Source organism: Xenia sp. Carnegie-2017, unplaced genomic scaffold (genome assembly GCF_021976095.1).
Source record: "Xenia sp. Carnegie-2017 unplaced genomic scaffold, XeniaSp_v1 HiC_scaffold_24, whole genome shotgun sequence".
Lineage (NCBI taxonomy): Eukaryota > Metazoa > Cnidaria > Anthozoa > Malacalcyonacea > Xeniidae > Xenia > Xenia sp. Carnegie-2017.
The window spans coordinates 3178765-3203455 of record NW_025813487.1 but is presented as its reverse complement, the minus strand read 5'-3'; the positions used below and the strand labels follow the sequence as shown (position 1 = coordinate 3203455).

Below are 24691 nucleotides of genomic sequence, written 5' to 3'. Positions count from 1 at the left end.
CAGTTAGATTTGGACGTACACCAAATGGATGTTTCGACGGCATTTCTGAACGGCGAACTTAAAGAGGAAATATACATGAAGCAACCTGAAGGATATGAAAAAAAGGGACAAGAACAGAAGGTCTGTAAATTAAACAAAAGCATATATGGCTTTAAGCAATCTTCGCGATGCTGGTTCGATACCATTGATCAGTTCTTAAAGAAATCCGGTTACGTTCAATCCAATTCTGATCCGTGCCTGTACATTAAACGAAAGGGAGATAATATCATGCTTTTAGCGTTATACGTCGATGATTTGATTCTTGCAAGTAACAACAAGAAAATGCTAGAAGAGGAGAAAGGTATTTTAAAGAAACGCTTTGAAATGAAAGATCTAGGTGAAATTCATTTCTGTCTTGGCATTCAAATTCAACGAGACAGGGAAAAGAAACAAATGCGACTTCATCAATCAAAGTATTTGACGAATTTATTGAAGAGATTTGGAATGCAAGACTGCAAACCTGTTGCAACCCCCCGTTGAGCTCGGAACCAAGTTGTTGAATAATGAAGGAGAGCCAATGAACATAACCAAATATCAAGCATTAATTGGTGCATTAACGTATGCAGTTACAGCGACAAGACCAGACCTGGCACAAGCACTTTCAACAGTTAATCAATTCTGTGCTAACCCTAGCCAAAACCATTGGAATGCTGCCAAACGTATTTTACGTTACATTAAAGGTACGATTAACCACGGCATTTGCTTTGATGGACATAAGGAATCTGAAGTCAAATTAAGTGGATTTGTTGATGCTGATTGGGGATGTGATCCAAATAATCGAAAATCACATTCAGGATACCTATTCATGATTTGTGGTGGATTGATAAGTTGGGCAAGCAAAAAGCAAAGTATTGTAGCTCTCTCATCTACTGAAGCTGAGTATGTTGCAGCATCACAAGCATGTCAAGAAGCAATATGGTTAAGAGGATTACTACGTGATTTAAACTTCACTCAAAAGGAACCAACTATGATAAAAGAAGATAATCAAGGAGCAATAAGTTTGTCGAAGAATCAAAAATACCATCCAAGAACGAAACACATTGACATAAAATATCATTTCATTCGCGACAAAGTACTGAAGAAAGAAATTGCACTTGAGTATTGTACGTCACAACAAATGGTTGCTGATATGTTAACGAAACCATTAGGAAAAACTGTATTTCAACGAATGAGATCTAATATGGGAGTAACAAACATTTAAAGGAATAGTGATTTGTTTATATTTTTCGAAAGGGAGTGTTAAAATACGAACATTTAACGAAAAGATATAAACAATATAGTATTAAGTAGATATGACACATGTCATATTAAGTGACATACAGAACTTGTTATGGTAATATTGTTGTTCGCAGATACTCAATTTGTTATTTTGTTCATAATAAAAATCCTAATATTTCATACATTTTCCGAGCGTTATTGCAGAATCGCGAATAATTTAACAGACTTGACTCGCGAGTATCGAATGGCGAGTCAATTGCGAGTCACTCTCGGATGTAAGAAGTTTGCGAGTGAACAAAATAACTCGCTGTTTGCGAGTGAATCGAAATAACTCTCAAAAATTTCTTTCTCCAGTATTTGAAATTGACAAAAATAATCTTTAGTGTAGTGACAAGTAAAATCACACCATCCCATTCATTTTTGTCGACGTGAAGTCAATGAAATATTTTCGGAAGCCAATCTCCTATTTGAAGCATTTCTCCAGGCAAGTGAATCGCAACAGTTCTAGCCATTTACTATACACGTGGTCTTATATCGTTCTTGCTATTAAATGTCTATGGCCTTTATATCAATAGCGACTACATCCAAAACTCCAGGTCAACGAAGTTCTTTCAGAAACGAATTCAAAAGATTATACGTACACTCATCGCATAGCTACATTCCTTAAATATTTGGCTATAAAGAATATTCGTCTTTTTAATGCATTCTTTCCTAAGATTATATATGTCCATAATCTAAGACTGTTAGAAGAAAATGTTTGAGCGCTATTTCAATTTACTTATTGATTGCGTGCCATTTACTTTACATTTCTCTATGGTCTCTACCGCTTTACGAATAATGTTTGTGCCATGAAAAATGTGAAGTTATTAAAATGCTTTTGTAAAAAAATTCAAAAGATTTTAACGTCATTAGGTCCCGAAGTATTGCTTCAAATGAATAGTCGTTTTGCTCCCATGTTTCATAAAAAAGATATAAAACCGTTGCCTTCAAAATGTTGAACGAATTTTACTTGTCACTACACTTAAGATTATGTTTGTCAATTTCAAATACTTGAGAAAGAAATTTTTGCGAGTTATTTCGATTCACTCGTAATTGACTCGCGAATCACTCGTCCATTCGCCATTCGACACTCACGAGTCAAGTCATGTTACTTTTTGTAACCCTTTCTCACCTATCTAAACCCAGTGCAACTCTTTCTTACCTACTTAAACCATCAACACCCCAACATTAAGTTCACAAATAATAATGTTCTAACATTTGGTTAGAGTGACTAAATTCGAAGACTGACTACGCTACTGTATGTAAAGTTGGTTTTATTTGTTGCTTTTAGTGAAGTAATTTCGCGAACACCTTTTAACTAGCAAACACTAACATTATTATTTTATGTTTATTTTATTCTCAACCTGACAGTTTAGCCAACAAACACTAACATAATTATTTTATGTTTATTTTGTTTTCAACCTGACAGATCGAATACAGATTTGGGTGACCAGGATTGTGAATTAAGAATCGTCAAATGCATCAATATTCCACTTCCTTCAGGTAAATATGTCTTTTCTTCATTATTGTTGAATTGGTTTAAAATCTTTGTACTTAGGATTTAGGATAAAATATAGTGGATTAATAAGGTGTCTAGAGCAGGGGTCTCCAAACTTTACAGCCTGAGGGCCACATGAACTTTCATCCAGCTTGTTAAGGGCCGACAAATCGTATACCGCTGGTCAAAGAGCAAATATTTTAATAAAACGAAGTACATAACACAAGCTTCATTAGTTAAGAAAATATTTATTCAAAATTTAAAGGTTAAATTTCAACCAAGTGTAATATCATAACAAAATCACAATTAGTCTGTTCAGTTTTCTCAATGTGAGTGGTGAAATTGGCTTTCTTAAGTGTCTCTGCGGGCCGGATTGAGAGGCCCAACGGGCCGCATCTAGCCCGCGGGCCGTAGTTTGGCGACCCCTGGTCTAGAGGATTAGTAAGTGTCAGGTCAAACAATGGATGTTTGATCTGATACATACATCTATAAACCTTAAAAATCAATCTTTAAAAAATTTCAATATACTTCAAGGTTACTTCAAGGTTGCACAAGCTCGAGAGTTCTCACAAACGTCTCCGAGGTTTGCATAAGCCTGTGCAAACACGAAAAACATCTTTTATTCCTTTTATAAAATAACAATAATGTAAAAAATAACAAACATTTAACTTTTTCCTCTAAAATGTATTCATGATCGATTTGCAAATTCTTTTTGACTGACTATATGTTTTGATTGATTTGATTGGTTGAGCTCAGATGTGTTTTGCACAGGTTAATGCAAACTCGGCTCTAGACCAATCAGCGCACCTCTTTCATTGTGTTTATTTTATAAAAAAAATCACATTCACACTACAATGATTCACCAACATGACTGTGAATTGACATCTTTGTATGATTAGACGCAACGCAAGAGCGTACACTTGTGACAAACAATGGAAGCATTGTTAACAATTTTGTTAGACAATAAAATCATTGTTCAAGCAGTTGTTCTCATTACCGTTGAACAAATTCTATGTTTTGTAAACGACAGATTTTGCTCATGTAACAAACATTTTCTTACTTTTTTTAAATCGATGTTATTTGTCTACACTAAATTTTAAAATCACTCAACTTTAGGATCAACCTCAAACTGGCTTCACGGAAACCATCAAACACAACATTAATCCTAGTAAGTTTTATTCGAAATGAATGATATCATACAGCATTGGATCCCTGCATGATCTTGTATTGAGGGGTGAGTGAGGACTGGGGAGGAGTTACTTCACTATGGACCATTGGACTAAAATACGTGGAACGCTACCTCAAGCAAATAATTGAAGCCATATCTTACGCCAGACATGCGAGATTTTACTCCAGACACGCGTGTTTAGTGTTTCGAGATTCTCTTGCGGAGTAATAATTTATTGACTACACACGCGTGTCTTGGGCAAAGTCTCGCGTGTCTGGGGTTAAGTCACGGCTTCAAAAAATTATTAGGATTTTGTATTACAGGTAGCGTTCCATGTATTTTAGTTGAATGCTATGGACAGAATGTCGTGTTACTTAAGTACTCATGACGTCATTAATATCCTATGTTGTTGTTATTGGAGTGGCAAGGGGGACTGGGGAGAAGTATTTTTACAAGGGACAGAATGGTCGTTTTACTTCAGTTCTCGAGACGTCAATAATATCCAATGTTGTGGATGTAAGCTTTTTTGATATGCTAGAACCTTCCCTCCTCATTAAATTCATTATTCTACATCGATGATCAATTACGCTGTTTTTTCGTATAGAATTTCATCAAAAGTTTAAGATATCTATCGACAGAAAAAACCGATCGTTGACGAGAATATTTCGACGACAAAGTGTGAAATTTGAAATAAAATACAACAGGTTTGTCGTACGTGAGATGGATGTTTCATTGTTTTACATTATGTGAAATATTTTTTATCGTCAGTAAATGTTCAAACCATTTAGAGGATTTCTGAAAGGTGACAAGACGCTGGGTCAAGCTTCTCTTAAGTTATCACCGTTTGATAATAGATGTGAAATTCACGAATGTCTTAATGTAAGTAATGTGTGGTATTTTTTTAAACTTTGTGAATTAATAATTGCAGAAACTGTGTTTAAATCATTGAATTATATATAACTGGACGGCCACCCACCCGCTAAAATTTGAAGGCAACATTTCGGTAAGCTAAAATGCCGAACTATACGCGTATAGTATAAGCTTTGTACAAATATAGGTATGTTTACCCAATGTAGCATTTCAGACTTCACCATCTTCTTAATGTCTGCCACGTGATCTGTAAAGGCAGAAAAAGGACTGGAACTAGTTTTCCAGTTAGACCTCCATTATTTGATAAACACATCATACGTCAGTGCTGCCACTCTGTATATGCACATTTCACCTACCAAAACTTTATTTTTCCCCTATCTCCCCCTACGACCATTTTCTTTGTTTTGCCCTACTTTCCCCCTACACAACAACATATCCCCCTATTATATACCTACGTCGGGTCAGACCATTGAATTTTTTAGTCTGTTTTTAAAAAAATGCATACAAAAAAAGATTTATTGAAAACGAAGAACATCTAGACGACAAAGTTAGTAATTTGGCGTAGGAAGTAATGACATGCAGGTGGCGCAAATGACGCACTGAGTTTATCTAAGTTGCTGATCTTTTATTGCCATATATGGTCACAAAATGTGCCAAAAGAAAGATTCTGTTATAATCACTTGCTAAATGGTGAGAACACAGGAAGAAAAGAGTATTTTGGGCATAAATGAGGCTCATTTTTAAACGATTTTCTTTTCTCCCTACAATACCCCTACATTTTACAGTTTTCCCCGTAGGTTTCCCCTTACCACCTACGAACCACTAAATCCCCCTACTGTACGGAATTTCCCCTAGGAGTGGCAGCACTGTCATACATAATGTCACTTAAAATGCATGTTATCTCGATTCAAAATTTACGTACGTAAGAACGATTGCTGTCGTAAGTGGACTTAATTACAATTGCAGCTTATGGATCCCGAGAAAGGTCGCAAGGTGATTGGTGGAAAGATTGAAGTCAAATTACGTATTCGTGAACCTCTGACAGATAAAGATGTTGAAATCTTGACGCAAAAATGGTTGGTCATAGATGCATTTGTAGCACCAACAAATAAAGTGAGTATATAAAGTTAAGTTGTGTATAAATATATAGTTTTCACATTGTTGTGTTTGTTGCATTGAACTAAAATACATGAAACGTTACCTGAAGCAAATAATTGAAGCCAAATCTTACACCCAGACACGCGTGTTTAGTGTTTCGAGATTCTAAAAATTGATTGACTACAGACGCGTGTCTGCGTGTAAAATTTAGCTTCAAGAATTTATTAGACTTTTCTATTACAGGTAGCGTTCCAGATGTATTTTAGTTCAATGGTTTATAGCACGAAACCATGATTACGTTAGACTGAATAGTGGATTTTTTAAACTTATTAAAATGTTCTACGTACTGTATGCAATAATGAAACTGTCTTATATTGAAATGGACGTTTTAGTTTATCTATAAAACATTTGAAGTACATGAGCTATACTATAGGTAAATGTATCTTCTGGATAGAGAAACTCAAGGACATTTTTTCCTTTCCATATAACTGAGTCACGTGTCTCCTCATTCTCTCCCCTCCTTCGTATTTCGTTAAATGTTGACCGTTGCGTATTGGCTGTTATAAAATAGTTTGCAATTGGTTGTCTTTCTTAATTTTTTAGCCAATCAGTGCTTCGTCAACAAGTAAGGTATAAATCCTTTGATATGTATAATATATGGATAGCGCACCATGTATAAAATATATGAAAATTGAAGCCGGAAGTGTGCGCATTTGCTTATGACCTTCGTGGGGGGCTGTAGGACCCACTTTACTATACTTTTGTAGTAGAAAATCACAGTTTTCGCGTTTTTATTCCTTTTACAAAGCATTGATTGAAGCAAAATTTTTTATCAAGTGGACAAGAAGTCCGATAGAGAATTTCACCCCCTTAAGTTATGTTTTCTCGGCTTGTACAAGCTTATACATCCCATTTTCAGTAGCTATGCATGAACACGAATCAGATCTGATTTTTTCACTAGAAGCATCACTTCATGTTTTTTAAATGTCCAAGATCAACAAAAGCGATAGGAAACATATAAAGCGCATGAAAGCAGAAAATGATCGCATCGTCAATATATATTTAAAGAAATGTGGGGCATACACTCTGCACAACTTCACGTTAAATTTTTAACAATGAATACTATCCATATATTTACATATCAATCAGTTAATGGCAAAAAGTTTTCTATCTTCCTTTTTTCTTTGAAAGATCTGCGTCTTTCTGTGTTAATAATTTACTATTTTTAAACTCGGATTGTTTCTAAAATGATTCAAAAATGTTTTCTTTTTACAGCTTAAAAATACAGAAAATGGCAGAAAAACAAAGAATTCAAAGCAGTAAGTACATTAATTATCTTTTATTTTAGGCACTATATGATACCAAGTTATCACAGAAATAATCTAAATTTTTTATGAATAAACTAAAATTTTTAATACAACGTTAAATTATAAAGTAAACTATAATACAACTAAACATAATTTTTCTTTTCAGATTTTCTGTTTAGATCTAAAGTTTGTACGATTGAATAAAGATGCTCTTTAAAATTAATATATTTCAATAATATGAACAAAGTGTAAAAATCTTCTAATTTAGACTTTTTATATTTTGATATTTATTACGATATTTATTTCGTGTCATTTCAACAATAACTCTCATAAATGAAATTGTCGAATATTTATCTGGATTATTTCCTCGTAACTAATTTAAAATCCACAACATAAATAACTCGTGATTTTGTAATATGCTCTAAAGTAGTTAAGACTGTCTAAGGTCTAGTTCAAACGTCCAACTTTACATGAACCGAACGTATTTAAAACAAAAAATAATGAGGAAGTTCATCTCATTTTCTTTTGTCTTTAAGGTGTTTGGTTCATGTAAAGTTCGACCTTTGAAACAGGCCTTAAGTTCATTATACTTTTAGTAAAATCATAGTCTTAACTCGCGGCTGTTTACAATATAACACTATATACAAATAGCGATTTAAAAGGATGTATAACTCAATTTTTTTAACATGCCTTCAACACGCTGTGTTGTGCAAGATTGCAGTAATAAGTCTGATAGATATACCGGCATTTCATTACGTAAAAGCCCAAACGACGAGTCTTTGATAAGAATTTGGGTTAAATTTGTTCAAACGAAGCGCGCAAACTTTAATCCGAGTTCGCGCGAAATTCGATTTATGATTTGTTCGAATCACTTCTCGGATGATTGTTTTGAGCGTTTATTCCATTTGTATGGTATGACTAGACGGCTCAAACCTGGTGCCGTTTCTACTATTTGGAAGAAAAGAAATCGAATTCGTGTGATAAAAATTAATGCCCAACATAAAGTTCTGATTAGAGCCATAGAAATAGACAAAAAAAAAACAACAAATTGTAAAATTTAAATTTATTAATTTTTATCACACGAATTCGATTTCCGCTCGGCAAGTCACTCGCTACAATTTTAGAAAAGAAATCACAAACACCAACAATGTCAAGAGAACGGCGTCAGGTTAGCACAAGTTGCAATTATTATATACTTACACATATTGCAGATGATAAATTTTCACAATTTGATAGAACCAATAATACATCCAGGCAAACTTTCAATATATAATATACATTTATACTAAGGTTTTAAAGGAAATACAAAATGAAGTGTCTGTATCATGCGATGACCTTTGGTCTTTAAACCTAACGAAGCTGCTTGAAAAACAAATTCGTTCAGGCAAACTTCGTTAAAGCCAGGGTGATCCAAAATGCATTTCCTTTCATCGATTTCGAACTGATACATTTTACCACGGCATTGCTCTATTTCCATGCAGCATCGGCACTATTGAGGGTTGACAACAAGATCCAACGAACAATGGCCACATTCACACCTTTAAGGTGGTCATATACAAAAAATTGAATTTTTTTCATTTTTAAAGATAGTTATAAGAAACTATCAGTATTTGAAAGACTTTAATGAAGAGAATTAACTAATGGAAAAAAAAAATTAAAAAATCACTAATTACACTAATTATCCAACATGGCGGCCCCTAATTAGCCAATAAATGAACTTCGCTGCGAACATGATATCTTGGGAACCAATGATCCAAATTCAATGAGTAAAGTTTTTTTTAAAAGCTTAGAACATAATCTAGTGCTTGACACTTTTCAATTTTTTATTAATTCTTTATAAACAAAAATATATTCAAAAATTTGATTTTCTTCAGTAATTTTGCATTTTTGGTACACATTTTATGACATAACGAGTAAATATTTCATCAACAATGCAAAATATCAAAATTTGAAAATGTCAAGCACTAGATAATATTACTAGCCTTCAACATACAAAATTTCAGGCATCTCTGACAAATAACAAAGATAATATGATGTCACAAAGTTTTTCCTAAGTGCTAAAATCACCAAAATGAGAAAACAGCATTTAAAGTTTACATAACCTATATTGTACCTCTGGCAGCCCTAAAAATTGCCAGCTTCATAAGTAACTCCTTCCTTGTGTTTAGCATTGTCAATATAATTCTTTCTAATGTTTCTTAATGTTTTCTTTGCTTTTCACCTTCTCTGAACTCTTCTTTGCCGACAACTTTATCCGATGATGATCACATTCTTGAGCCCCTTTACTTGTAAACATTCCAGGAGTTATGTCCAGTTCACTCAATACCTTTAACAAATTTATGTCCCCATCATTAAATTTAAGAATAGCCAAGTATGTTGCAAGAGCAACAGTCTCTTGTTCAACATATGTAGTCTTCGGACATCGTTCCCATATCATATTATTTAGACATTCATTAACATTTTGAGTTAAGCCATGAGTACATTTGTTCAACAAAGTAGCATTGCTCAGTTCTTCAAATATGGGCTCAATGACCTTAACAATACATTCAGGAATGCCTATTCTGTGCTTGTAGTTGTCCTTTTCCCTCTTATAGCCACACCAACTGTCTTCACCATCAGGACAAAGATGATGCTGAGGATTAGTATCAGTTGATGCAACATGATAGAGAGAAGCTTTTATCGATTTTGCCATTTCCTTAACATCATGAAGGTTTCCTCTTACTGACAAACCATAATAATTTTGAAGAATATCAATCTTCCCATCTGTAAGCCTTCCTTTTCCACTCAATCCTTTACCGTCAAGCTTTACCCCTTTCGTTGTATTCTTCAACTTACGAAGACGACTCCCAACCCTCTTTTGAATGTGACCAATACACTCCAACTTTTTTGGAATGCACTCTTCTCCATATGGCTTTCTTTCAACAATAGCATTATATGTTGAAGAATCCCCGTCGCCAAGCATTTCCTTGTATTTCAGTCCTCTAGAAGCAAAAGACCTCTCGAAAATTCGCACAGCTCCAGAAGTCTCCATACTGCTAGCACTTCCTTCATGATTGATCTTGCACTGATGACCAGCTTTCCACTCGTTGTATTTAGGATCACTTGTCCTATTTTTCCATTTGGCACATTGCTGACACCTGTCTGAGAGCACTTCCACGTCTAAACACTTTTTGGTTTGCAAAGATATTGCCGTAACAACACCATTATGGGATGCATGGCCTCTCTTTGCCATGTACCATCCAAAGATATTCCACATTCTGGTGCTCCATTTTCCTCTTTAACATGCATAGCATTGCTGAGCATGCTGTCATTGGCCAGTTGTTCAACAACTGGTAATAGCTTTCCATTTTGAATCAATGTAAAGCTTCGGCAAGTTGGTGGTGGAGCCATATTCATGACCTTGTTGAATGTGACCATTGCAGCTTGCCCTCGACCAATTTCTCGAAATGCTAGGACTGCTCGGACATTAACTTCGTGTGAACAGCCTTGCTTTTTAGATGTGTGGAAACTATACTTCCACTCACATTCTTTATTCTTACATTGAAGAAGAATATAATGCGCATAGCCTTTCCTTTTCCTCAAGTCCACATGGGATTCCACACTGCTTTCGCAATCAGGGCATTTTAAAATTCATCAAAACACCAAACAGCAAAGACAAGTCCATAAACACGGTGCCTTCTTTTGCAGTGTGTAGATTATTAAAATTTGAGCCAATGCTCCTCGTTTGATGACTTATTTTCTTTGCAGAAGGTCCAGGGTTTGCGTCATCGTTTCCGCCATGTTTTGACTTCTTTGCCATTTTTGATGGCGGAGTTCTAACCGCTTTTCTCTTTCTATTTCGACTATTCCCCATTATTTTTCGCTTTGATTATTATCGGAATAACAAAAGGAAAGCTCCGAAATACTAACAAAAAGACTTTTCTCCTCAGAGATACAAAATTATAATGTTTTTTGAAGAGCAACTTTTCGAACTGTGCGAGCACGCGATCAGCTTTGATATGTAATTATAACAGTTACCATGGTGCCAAAATGCAACCAATCACGATGTAACTTAACGAGAAGGCTTTGAATAACATCCACCAAAAGTAGAAACAAAAAATTCGCTTTAGAAGGGGAGTTTTTGGGGTGAAATTTGGGTAAAAATCCGTTGCTAAGGCGTTGCTATGGACCAAAAACTTTAAGAAGACAACTTTGAAAGCATTTTTCGTGGGTAAATGATAGTTTTAACGAAAAACGATTAGAACAATCAGAAAAACCATAGCATAAAGTACCGATAATGATCAAAAAAAAATTTTGAGTTTTTAGAAAAAATAGTGCCTTAAATTTGTATATGACCACCTTAATATTGGCCAAATTGTATGTTTCCATAAAGTTATCATAGCTAACGGTAGACGATTCAGATCAAAGTAACACACTAAGAATGACATCTTACCATGAAGTAACATCAACACGGGCATCAAAACGATCTTGCAGCATGTCTTCAACCCGCCTTTCTTCTGCGACTGCAGCTTCGTACTCAGCAATTTCATCGGGCGAAGCAAGCGGTTCAATATTATCGACAAATGGCAAAATTTCCGAATTAGATTCGTTCGAATTTGCCGTCACAAATTCCGATGAAGAAATCGATGCGTTTGTCTCGATCGAAGACTCAGAGAGCGAGCTAGATCTCGATGAATTTGACATTTTTTTGCTCTATTTATTTATTATATTGTATACTTTCCCATGTGCGCTTCTTGTTGTGTTAAGACTAAGACGTCACAGACCTTTGCTGATTGCAAATATTCAAAATGGCCGATTTTAATGGCGGACATGAAAATTAGACATTTCAAATGTTCATAACTCCCTCGTTATATTATTATTTTTGCTTACATTTTACGAAAGCAATAATTGACATGTGTTTAAACTATTGAATGCTAAAATCGATGATTTTTTAACGTTAAGTTTTCGTCATAGAACCACTTTAAGAAATAAAAGATGTTTATTGTGGAAATGTTCAAACTGAGGAGTCCTTTGGGAGTACTCGAAAGCAGATCAGAGCAAAAACATCTTTATATTTCTTTTATAAAATAACAATAATTTAATAAAGATAAATTCAAAACAAAGGTTTTAATATTTCCTCTAACATGTATTCATGATTGATTTGCAAATACTCTTTGATGGATTTAATTGATGATCCTCAGCTATCAACCAATCAACGCAGGCGTTTTATTGTTTTTATGCAAATTAAAGTTGTTAGTTGTCATTCGGGGAAGAAAAAAATACGAACTTGATTTATTTCTTCCACTGTTATATATTAAAGTGAAATGAATAAGGAGTGTTTCGAGGAGAACACACTGAAAACTAAGATGAAAACCATTTTGAAGTAATTTATTATTATGGAATATAAGATTTCTAGTTGAATTTTCAGGCTTGCATTAGCTAGTTCTTGTGGAAAGGACCGCATGTAGTGCTCCTGTCATTACGAATAATTTATGTATGTAAAAGTTTTATCGTGACTTGGCATTCTTCACTTGCAGACTATTTAAGTTTTATAAGATATGCTAATTCTATATGTCAAGGAAATGCTAAATACAAACGAGAGGACGTAATTTCGGAGAGTTTAGATCAAATGGGTGAACTACAAATGTAAAAACAGCTGTCCATTTACTGAAATCCACTGTTTTTCATTAAAAATTTTTCTTGCATGGTAGCAACAGTTGCTAGTGGCATAACTAAATATTCGCCAACGAATAAGATTCGTTCAATTTCATCAACATTCCTTCTATCTTAGCAACCTGCAGTGTTTGACTGCGACTCTACGTCTGCTATGATAAGGAGCTTCACAAATTCTAAAAGCAATCACATTGAAGCAGATAGCATAATTTTTCTCAAGACTTTTTAGGGACTATTGGCAAATTTCTGATCTAAACAAGTTCGTCACTCCTCTCGACACAGGTACGTCTGATTTACACGAATTTTGCCATATATAAGTAGAGACGTTTGTTCAAAGAACAAATTTTTTAATTGTTTGGTTTCTGATGTCTGATAAAATGACAAACAAAGCGTTCAAAAATATACTGGCGATATTGCCAAAGTGATTCTTGTTGCTCTTATGATAGCTACTAAGTTCGTCTATTCTCACAGGATAAGATTCGTACCGTTTTAAATGTCACTATTTTCAGACATGGGATTTCTAGAGAAAAACTGCTTTGATGTGAGTCATAACAGGTCCCTGTTAGTGTTATATATTTTCTATTAACCAAACTTGTACTTAACCTTCTAAGGGCCATATGTAGTGAAATGCATCATAATTTAACTACTCCATGCGGTCTGCGTTAAAGAACTCGAGATTGACAAAGTTTTAGGCGGACACTCATAATGTGTGTAGCATCGTGTTGTGACTCTCTTGGGGCCAGATGTTTCCTCAATTAAGTTTCGTTTCGTAGTTATTGCTCGCGCAAGCAATGGCCACTAACAGGTTGAAAATTTCGCCATGGCGGTTGCTAAATGAAAATGCAGACATGCGAACAAATACCGAAAGGGAAGCTGTAAAGCAGCACATTTGTTTTTATGTAAAGGAAGTTTCTTGTTTGGTTCATTTTTAACCTTTTACTTTGTTCCCCGTTCGCTGATATATGTGCTTTAATTCCCCTAGTTATTACTGTATAGTAAGTCTACATTATTTAATCAATCTTAGCACAAATCTTCGAATAAGTTATTGTAACAAAAAACAATAAAAATGGCTGGCAGAAGTTTTAGCTAAGTAAAGGACCAATTACATGAAGCAATTTCAGCCCGGGCTAAGTTTCAGCCAGGGACGTTACAGTATCCTATCAAAATAGTGTACCTGACTACATGAGAACAATTCTATGTATTGTGCCAGGTGCATCGCTAGATCCGTTACTGGTATCCATCACGTTGTAGTTAGGACGGATTATAGCAAGTTCTTCTTTAAGTCGATGACCCTAGTTTTTCTTCTTCGTCAATTTCTCGCAAAATTGACTGCACATCATGTTTAGGAACTTATGTGGGTACACTTGTGTTTAACTGAAGTTTATGCCAAAGGAACAATATCCTTTTAATCAAACATGTGCGTCAACGAACTCCCTAATTTATCTCTCAAGGTCATCATAGTTGTAGTCAATATTTCGTTGATGGATTAATATCATGATTAACATTGACATTTAAAAGTTCTTTTGCGTTTGAGATTAACTGCAGAACAGCCTCTTCAAGCTCGAATACTTCAGTAAATCGCAACGTAGTATGGTAAAGAGAATCAATACGAAAAACGCAAAAAACGCAAAAATCCCGATCTGGACTTCCTTCGAGGTCAGCAATACAACCCAAAATAGAATTGTGAAGGAGTCTTACAAAGTATAACCTGTCTGCCATGTTTTAGGGTTGTAGACTTGTAGGTAAAACAATTAGTTTATTTTGTTTTCATTATTACCGCATGAAGAAAATAAATTATGAATAAATTATAATGTGATTGAGTAAAATTTGATGTTTTGCAAGTCACGAATAATGTTACGTCATCATAATGGAATGTTCAACAACAAAATGAGTTTTAACAGAAATTGTACAGGACAAAATCCGATTATGAAATTCCAGAATGGCATATGATCAAGACAAAATGCACATTGCAAAGGACAAAATACGCATTAGTAATTCAAAATATAGCTATTAATTTTGGGGGAGATCACCCTCCATAAGTTTGTGATAGAGCTTTTTGTTATCTTATGCTTCAAAAAATTCATTCGAATACCGAAATAAATATAAAAACAAGTCCTGTCCAAGTTTCCACATCATTGCCTTGAAGTCAATCATCTTTAGAAAATGAGTTGATGTAACTCAATTTCTCTTGCACAATTCACCACGACACGATGACCTTTGGCGTAATTTTATTTATATTTATAGGTTCTCGCATAATTTTGATTATAATTATCCGAGAGCCGATAAATTTAAATATAAAGCCGTCAATGTGTTCGTGAAATGCTAAGCCATACGGCTTCAGTTTATCTTACCCGTCGGCTTCAGTTTATATTACCAGGTGTATTTAGGGCGTGGATTCAAATACGTTCTTCTTATTAGTCTGTTTCCTCGTCGAGGTCTCGTTGCTTCAAGGTCGATTTCTTTGAGCTAAGTTTGAAAAGTCAAATAACGTACTAGCACGTTATACTTAGATTGCAAAAGCCTCCAAATAGCTCTATATCCAAGCATAATACCGCATTCATTGAGTTCTCGTAAAATATATTGTCTGATACGATCTTCATTAACAACATTCCTGCGTCAACGCAACACGTACAGTTTCAACTTATTTAAAAGAGAACTACTTGAATTAAAAATGCTATGGAATTTATTTAGTAAATTCAAAATAGTTTACTTCTTGTTGCGTTCGTGTATTTCTGTTTGTGTTGTGCTTCTGTGCATGCATAAAATAACATTTTATAAAGTTAAGTAATGGAAGGTGTTGTTTTTATGCAGTAAACGACCGTAGCATGTTGAAATTTAGAAAATATGGAAGGACGTTTGAAAACGTGAGACTCTATCGTTAGAGATTAGACTTTAAATTGGTATTGGTGAAACATAGTGTGTCTGTCGTAGACTCGTAGTGCAACACTTTGTTACTAACCAATGCTAACTCAGGGTTACGGATTAGCAACAATGAGATGGATGTTAGTAACGTTAGTAACGTCATGTTTTGAAAAAGTAACAAATGTTTAATTTATGCACGCCGCATGATCAATTACAAACGTGTAATGAATGAGTTAGTGGTCAAGAACTACTTGTATAAGAGTTTGTATGCACTTCGTTTACCAGAAGTAATCTCAACTTGAAGGTGTAAAATGACCACGACAAACAACATGGTACATGTGCCAATTTTTCAATCCGGGACGAAAATCCTAAAATTGACATCCCACCAAAATTGCAATGTCAACATAGTTCTAACTTTCAAAAACAAAAAGAAATAACTTTTGTAAAGTTCTTGACATGTTTTGTTTAGAAGGTTCACTTTAGGGGTGGTCATGGGAGGAAAAACTTTGCATAACATCAATATTTACTGAGAGAATTACTATGTACCATCTCTGGTCAAAAGTAAAGTTTGCATAAATTAACCAATATTCGTGGCAGAGATTGAATTTTCATATATTCAAAGAAAAATCACATGAGATGAAAAGAATATTTAACAACAGTATAGAGAACATACAGTAGAGCCACTCCATTGAATTTTTCTTGCCAGGCATATCTTATTACGCATGTGATTACCATAGTGGCAGCCAGTAAATTGCATTTTGTGACGAATAGGATTGACGATATGGCAAGCGGCAGCCAGTAAACTAAGAGCCTGATCACATGAACCCGGTAACAGGGATTCTGCGAGGCGTAAAATGATTTTAATTCATTGAAAGAGTTAAAGTTTTAAACGCAAAATTTAAAACCTTTCTTAAGCGTCGTAATTCATTTTAGTCGTAATTTTCAAATCAAGCTAAATTACTTGTCTTCATTTTATAGGTTTTGTGAATTTCCAAATTCATAGTACTTCAAAGGGGGGGAGCACATGTCCATTCATGCATCACCTCCCTTCTTTGCTGACGTCACTTTTGACTAATCTCTGTGTGTCTAGCAAAATGTTAATAGTTGTATACAAAAAAACCATTCTTTTTAAAAGTAAGAAAATTTGAAAAATAAGCAAATGTCAAACAGAGGAATAATGTGTTTTCATATAAAGGAGAAACGCGACCAATCTATTTTTGTGAAATGTTGAGTCATGCAACACAATGAGCTTTTAAAATTATACTTTTGATCATGTTTGTTTAACATTTTAAGGTTTACTTTTATTGCATCCTTTACTGTTGTATCTACAGTGTTTTTTTATTAAACATATAAATAATTACAATTTTTCGTAGCTGATGTTAAAAATGTACTCAAGACTTACAATGGTTTATTCAATAACAAAGTTTCTTTATAATAAGAACTGACTTATGCAAGAATGTACATGTATGGAATTTTTGATTAATTAAGGGAAAAATCCGTTCACAGTTTCGAAAATCGTGTCTTAATGATTGGCATTCAAATCCTGTCTTAGATAGGTGATTCTCTATTCCTGAGTTAAAACTTGTGAAACTTTATAAGATTTAGCAGTACTTCTTTGGAATTTGACTAATCTCAATGTTATTATGTACTCTGCATGAGGTTCTTATTTATGTATTTTATTTCTATAACAATTGTTTTTAGTCAGTGATGTATACTTAGTTATATAACAAGAATGTTCTACATAGATGTCATTAATTTATTTTTAATACTGTTTGTTGAAGGAGAACCTGACTCACTCTTCATCTTCGTTCGTTATTCAAATGTGTTAATGTAACAAAACTCACAAGGATAAAAGATAGATGTTACAGTAAGGTATGAATTATGATCATCATTTTTAATCTGATATGTATGTGGTCGCGTTGTTTATATTAAATCTCTCGTCCGTTTGTTAGGTATGTGACATATAAAGAACTAAAGCAAGCATAATTTTGTCGATACGGTCGTCATATATGAAGTTTTACTTGTGAAACATAGGTATTTATACAAAAATAAAGCGAGATTTTATGTCTACGTTACCGACCTAACAAATTAGCTAAAGAAACCTCAAGATGAAGTATGAATAAACATGCACGAGAAATCATATCTAAGTTGATATACCAACTATTTAATTATCGACCATACGCTGCATGGTTAAGGAACAGTAAAATCTGTTTAAAGTTGTGGGGAAGGCAGAATAACATGAGAATATTTTCTATATGTAAGATGCTGAATATTTTTTTGTAAACTGTAACTAACACTAGAATCAAGACAATATTGTTGTTAATGTAAAGTTACAAATAAAGTAGATGGTTTGAACCCGGGAGTATCGTTACATGTTTGTAAATGTCGATCGTCCAGGTTGGTATAATCCAGAGAATAACTGTGTTTGTTGTTGTTGACTGACGTTTCGACAACCTTAGCGGTAGTCATCTTCAGAGGTAAAAAAAAAATGACTTACGAACGCGTAATCTAGTACTACTTCTAACTCTTTATCGAAAATATACGAATCATTGCGATCTGGATATAAACTTGAACAATCAGTAATGATACTTATATTCTGTTGTTTTGTTTGTTGTTTGTTCATTTCCTTCTAATTTCATTTTCTGTATGTATCTAGTTGACATCTACGATCAATAATACGAAATGTTGCGGGTGCCAGAACTTTTATGATGCAGGAGTTATACAAACTTTACATGTCTATAGAAAACATTGGAATGCGTGAAAATTTATGTAGAGGGTGGGGGGACATGTCCAATTATGCATCACCTCCCTTCTTTGCCGACGCCACTTTTGACTAATCTCTGTGTCTTGAAAAGGTTGATGATTGTATTGTACAAACCATTTATTTTGAAAATAAGTAAATAAGCAAAATAACACAGGAAGAATGTATTTAAACAGAGGAAGAACGCGACCGAATCCATTTTTGTGAAATGCTCATTCATGCAACAAAGTGAGCTTTTAAAATTATATTTTGATCATGTTAGTTTAACATACTTTCATTGCAACCTTTACTGTTGTATCTACAGTGTCTTTATTGATCATAACTAAATATAATTGCGTGCAGTTGATGTTTAAAATGTATTCATGATTTACAAACTTTTAACTAAGATTTTTTATAATATGAATTGATTTATGCAAGAATATACATGTATGGAATTTTTGCTTAATCAAGGGGAAAATCCATTTACAGTTTAGAATATCGTGTCTTAATCTTTGACATTCGCATCCTGTCTTTAATAGGTGATTCTCTATTCCTGAGTTAAAACTTGTGAAACTTTGTAAAATTTAGCAGTAGTCCTTTGGAATTCGACATATCACAATTTTATTATGTACTCTGCATGAGGTTCTAATTTATGTATTTTTATTTCTATAACAAATGTTTTTAGTCAGTGATGTATACTTAGTTACAGAATAATATTGTTTGTTGAAGGAGATCCTGACTCACTTTTCATCTTCGTTTGTTATTTAAATGTGTTTATGTAACAAAACTCATATGGATAAAAAGTTGATGTTTCAATAATGTATGAATTAATTATGATTACTATTTTTTAACTGATATGTATGTAGTCGCGTTGTTTATATTAAATTTCTCATCTTTCGTTAGGTACGTAACATGTAAAGAAATAAAGCAAGCATAATTTTGTCTACACGATCGTCGTATATGAAGTCTTATTTCTAAAACAAAGGTAATTTTAGGTAAGTTAACCGAGATTTTGTATTTACATTTCTAACTTAACAAATTTGATACCGAAGCATTACGTAGTATGAAGTATGACTATAAACAAATCAATGTTTATTTCCATTCCAAATGAAAATCGTTTGAATGATTCTATAAGTGACTTTTAAAGCTATATTTAATACCACGACTGGAAAGTAGGTTTCATTTTTTGTTTCAAATTATCCACTATAAAAATTGCGGCTCTTACACGAAGAAAAGGTTTGATAATAAATAATTCTGAGTCAGTGATGCGCTTGACATTCACAGATGCCACGTCATAATGTGACATTTCTTTTTAAATAAATTAAACTTAAGTAAACAGTACAATGTATAAATGTAAACTAAAGATTATGTTCCTGGGGTCAAAATGAACACATGATAACGTATATATTTCATCATCAATCATTATTTTTTAATATAATTAAACTTAAGTAAACAATACAATGTATAAATGTAAAGGAAAGATAGGTTCCAGTGGTCAAAATGAACTCATGATAACGTACATATTTCATCATCATTCATTTTGCACGTAATTTATTCTTAGATGAACTTTAATTTAGCATGTACAGAGAAACTGAAATCAAGATACTTGTTTTGTTTTCCAACGTGTCTAACTGTTTTAGTTACTTGAATTAAATCGTGTAACAACACATAGTCGAGAAATTTCTCTGTCAGGCCAGGCCCGCCGTGAGGTGATAGGCAAGAGGGCATTTTGCCTTGAGTCTGTAGTATAATAGGGGCCGATGCCTCCCCAGTTGAACAAATGAAAATTTCGAAATTAAAGTTTATAGAAAAAGTAATGAATGATTTATGTATTATTTGTACTTTTCTTACGTTATCTCATCATGCAGAAGACATTCATCAATTTAAATTAGAAATTCTCGTAGCATCTTCAAACGGAATCACGCTTTAAGTGGGGAGAGGGGGGGCAGTTGTAGACGTCAAGTTATACTGTATTATAACAATAATATAATTTATCACTAGTTAGTTTTTGTGGGTAGCCGCTGTGCATGCACGGCTAACCACTATGCCATACTGAAAAAGTGTCTGAGTGAGGCAGTGAGGCAGGCAGTGTTTGTTCGTCGTGATATCCTCGGCTGTGTCATCGGTGATAGTCGCATATGTGAACGATCACGAATAGAATTGTTTTAAGTAAAGTCAATACTTATGTTGTTCTTTAATTACCTATGCTTTAGAGCGTATAATCTGCACTTTGTTTTAGTGACTATAGTCAAAACCTTGCAGCTGAAAATATCATTCATTTATATGCTTTACTGGTGATTACAGACGTCAAATATATCTCGTTTGGGCAAAAAATACAAGAAAGTTGATACTCGGTGCAGTCCGTACTTGTATTTTGTTCTGTATTTTATTCATATGTCGCGTTGTTTATCTCTCACCCTGTGTTCTGTGTTTTGGTGAGGAAAATGTAAAGCAGATAGGAGATAGTTTTCTTTATTTTCATTTCAATTAGTAATGATGACGATTTGGATTTAACAGATTGTCAAAAGAAGAATAATTCAAATATATGATTAAAATCAAGCTATGGTCCTATGGGAACTACTGCAGTTTAGCGACACCTTGGACGCTGACCCAAACCCTACCCTATAATCACAAGCAAAAAACGAGCCCGCGGTCACAAGCGCTTCGGGTGTCCGTTAAACTGCTGTGTAGCAAAAACTTAAATTGGAACAAAATCATCAGCAATATAGTCATATCAAAATGTTAATAAGGAAATATTCATACAACACAGCAAACCAGTTTGATATATCCTGTTAAAAGAACGATCTCTTCACCACACGATTGTTAGACAAATAAGATATATTATTTATTAACTAGGAGTTACTATTGAAGGTAGTTGTTGCCTCTCGCGCCGAGTAGGCGAAAATATTATTTTTTTTGTGTTTTTTCATTGTATCAAGTCTACTATTTTAATGCCTTGATGTAAGATCAATTACTGGGTCATGACAATTTTTATCGAGAGAAAGAAATGAAGCACACAAGTCTTTATAAATGACTTGTAGTACTGTTTTTACTTTATTAACTTTTTGAACATTTTGTAAATTTTAAATTATACCTTTTTAACAAACTCATTCCTAATTTCTAGAATAAGAAATGGCTTCGCCACCTAAAAGATTAAAGATTGAGGAAAATGGATCTCTGAGTAAACTTTTAATCAATAAAGGAACCCAAGCCTTAAAAACAGCATTGCAAATCATTATAAACCTTCAATCATCAAACTTAGAAGACAAACTTAATGATGCTTTTAACAGAAAGAAATTGGAATCATTAAAAAAGAAAAAAGTCGTCAACAAAGAGCAATGGAACCTTCTTTACCCTTCAAATAATACACCCGAAATTAGTAAGTTTGATATTTCATTATTGACTGTCTTATTGCGTAACATATGTGGTCTAACAGCGCCACATGGTGGATGGGATGATCCTTCCTCTTCAGATTCTTCAATCTCAGCAAGCATTGCAAGAATATTGTTTTATCGAAACAAAGTGTATGGCCACATAACTACAACTAGTGTAAATGACAGTGAGTTTGAGTACTTGTGGCAGGAAATTTCAAAAGCATTGGTTGGTCTGGGTATTCGACAAAATGAAATAGATGAATTAAAAGAAGCTTCCCTCAGTGACGATGAGGCAAATTATATTGAAATGATAAAAGAATGGTATAAAACAGAGGAGCAGTTACTCGATGTCACTGAAGAAATCAAAGAAGATGTGAAAGTAATAAAAAGAAATGTTGTAGAGATGAAACAAGAGATGGCAACCAAAGTTACGGACTTAAATGAGGATGTAAAGAAAACAAAAGCTGATGTGGCAGGAGTAAAAAAAATGTTACAGGAGAAAATATATTCAGATGTCGAAAAGCTTGGAAAGTGTAATTTCAACGGTCTTAAAAAAGATCTTAACAAGAAATACCTTGAAGGCACTAGACAATGGTTATTTAAAGAACTCGACACTTGGTTTAACGATAGAAGTGAAGATGCTTCTAATGTCATGATTTTGATTGCCGGTCCTGGTGTGGGTAAAAGTGTGTTTGCTGCTGAGGTGTGTCGACGATATTCTGAAAAGAAGAAACTTGCTGCTTCTCATTTCTGCAAATATAATCGATCAGATGAGAGGAATCCTCTAATGTTGTTAGAATCATTGGCTAGTAGCATGTGTGATACAATGTCAAATTTTAAATGTAAACTGAATGAAGAATTACAGAGAAACCATTCCTACAAATCAGTCACCGATGTATTCCGTGTTTTATTAAATAATCCATTGCATTCATTGGAAGATCATGAACCAATGCTTTTGGTTATTGATGCCTTAGATGAAAGCCAAGTTGATGGCAAAAGTGAATTGTTGGAATTGATTGCAAAGAGTTTGACCGACTGCCTAAATGGATTAAAATCTTCATCACCAGTCGTCCAGAACTTCCTGTTCAAAAGGAGTTGAAAGACATGAATCCTGTGGAAATTACAACTCATCCTCGTGAAGAAAACAACGAAGAAGACCTGCACAAGTATTTGAGACATCAGTTGAATGATCGGGTGCAGGAAGATCGCTACGTTCTGTTGTCATTAGTTAAAAATGTGAGGGATCATTTCTTTATGCGTATAACGCACAACTGAGCTTGAATAAAGAAAATATTGAGCTTACTTACGAAAACATTCAACAATTGGTCCCTAGTGGGTTAAGCGGTGTTTACACAAAGCAATTCAAAAGAGTAAAAGAATTGTTAACAAAGAAAAGTCGCAGAAATTCTGTTATCTCAGAAACTACTTTCATGCAATTTCTTGAATTGTTGGCTGCCTGTCGGGGTTTTTTACCATTAACTTTACTGCTTAGCTATTTAGGTTTTTCTGGTGACATCAAGTTTGAAATCCGCAGTAAAATCATTGAACTGTTATCTCAAATTTTGCCTGTTTACGATGATTGTTTAACCGTCTATCACAAATCTCTAATTGATTGGTTGAAATCAGATGGTTACAAACAGCACGAGTTTACAGTCAATCCAAAAAATGGTCATAAATTCTTATGGCATGCTTGTGAGAAAGTGTTTAAGCAAATTAAGTGTATGAACATTTTTAAAGATCCCATGAACACTGCGATGATTAAATATGCTTTGAAGAATGGAATCTATCAAATGTCAGAATGTGGCGAAAATGTTGACTTTAGCTGGGCAGTAGATGTCAAAGTGTTTTTTGCGAGGTTAATGTGTGTGAAAGACATTGACATGTATACCATTAGGTTTGAATTGCTTGAAATCATTAAGAAACTACAAAATTTCTTGGGAAAAGATGTACTTGAGGAACAACTATTTCATTTGTTAAGGGAGGTAACGATAATGAGATATAAGTCATTTAAGACTGATAAAAGCTTAATTTTTTTACAAAGTATTGCAAACAGAATTGATGGCAGTAACGAAAATGATTATTAGCAAGGATTTATTGAAACAAGGAAACTTTTCTTGGTTTGAGGATTTAGACTCAACATATTTAACAAACCATCATCATTTGACTGTCTCCTTGCGTGCTAACGTTACATCTCTTTGTGTGTCGTCCAATGAAGAACTTCTTGCTGTAGGATATGAAAATGGTCAAATATCTATTTTGAACTTCCAGAATTTACAGAAAGATGCATTCTCGGCACTGCACTTGATGATTCATCGTTGGATAAGTGGTATAATGTTAACTTAGTTATGTCCCTGTATGACATCTATGACTATTCAACATTAAAGGAATCTTATTTTGTACAAGGAAACATCAGTTGTTGCTCCTTTTCACCTACCGGAAATAGACTGGTAACTAGTGATAGATCTACTGAAGTAAAGTTGTGGGACGTTAACAATGGACGTTTGTTATTATGTTTACAGTCAGATGATGTCGTTAATCGTTGCTCTTTCTTAGATTCTGGTTTGTTCATTACAGCAGAATATGTAGAAAATGAGAACGACGATGATCTTGTCATGGACGAAGTGTTCACAGCATGGAATTCATTAACTTTGCAAAGAATCGATCGACGCTGCGTTGTTGATTACCAAAACTACAATGTACCGATAAATATTCCGAGTTCTTTGTTGCAGACTTCGTCAAGACTTCGTATGTTTTTCAATTTCCAAAGGCAATCGATATTTTTTCAACTAAAAGAAAATCCACCACGTTTACATTCAATAACACACC

At 34.0% G+C, this 24691-nt stretch overlaps 3 protein-coding genes across 3 annotated transcripts; all 3 read left to right on the top strand.

Moving 5' to 3' along the window:
• The first annotated feature begins 556 nt into the window (after window positions 1-556).
• On the top strand, window positions 557-1240 carry LOC124451956 (secreted RxLR effector protein 161-like). The gene has a single exon (XM_047002555.1). It carries the CDS (start codon window positions 557-559, stop codon window positions 1238-1240), a length of 684 nt encoding a protein of 227 aa, XP_046858511.1.
• A 3630-nt stretch (window positions 1241-4870) lies between these two features.
• LOC124451209 (coiled-coil and C2 domain-containing protein 1B-like) lies at window positions 4871-7950 on the top strand. Its single transcript, XM_047001847.1, has 5 exons — window positions 4871-4965; window positions 5799-5945; window positions 6534-6560; window positions 7206-7249; window positions 7417-7950. The coding sequence occupies exons 2-5, from the start codon at window positions 5802-5804 to the stop codon at window positions 7439-7441; spliced, it is 240 nt and encodes a 79-aa protein (XP_046857803.1). The 5' UTR covers window positions 4871-4965; window positions 5799-5801; the 3' UTR covers window positions 7442-7950.
• A 9611-nt stretch (window positions 7951-17561) lies between these two features.
• Window positions 17562-23228, top strand: LOC124451196. Its single transcript, XM_047001826.1, has 2 exons — window positions 17562-17623; window positions 21616-23228. Exon 2 carries the CDS (start codon window positions 21624-21626, stop codon window positions 22962-22964), a length of 1341 nt encoding a protein of 446 aa, XP_046857782.1. The 5' UTR covers window positions 17562-17623; window positions 21616-21623; the 3' UTR covers window positions 22965-23228.
• Window positions 23229-24691: the final 1463 nt, after the last annotated feature.

Coding starts and splice junctions, on each gene's coding strand:
- LOC124451956 (XM_047002555.1), top strand. CDS start 557: ATGAACATAACCAAATATCAAGCATTAATTGGTGCATTAACGTATGCA.
- LOC124451209 (XM_047001847.1), top strand. CDS start 5,802: ATGGATCCCGAGAAAGGTCGCAAGGTGATTGGTGGAAAGATTGAAGTC. Junction 5,946..6,533: donor TTGTAGCACCAACAAATAAA/GTGAGTATATAA, acceptor TTAATTTTTTAG/CCAATCAGTGCTTCGTCAAC. Junction 7,250..7,416: donor AAAACAAAGAATTCAAAGCA/GTAAGTACATTA, acceptor TTTTCTGTTTAG/ATCTAAAGTTTGTACGATTG.
- LOC124451196 (XM_047001826.1), top strand. CDS start 21,624: ATGGCTTCGCCACCTAAAAGATTAAAGATTGAGGAAAATGGATCTCTG.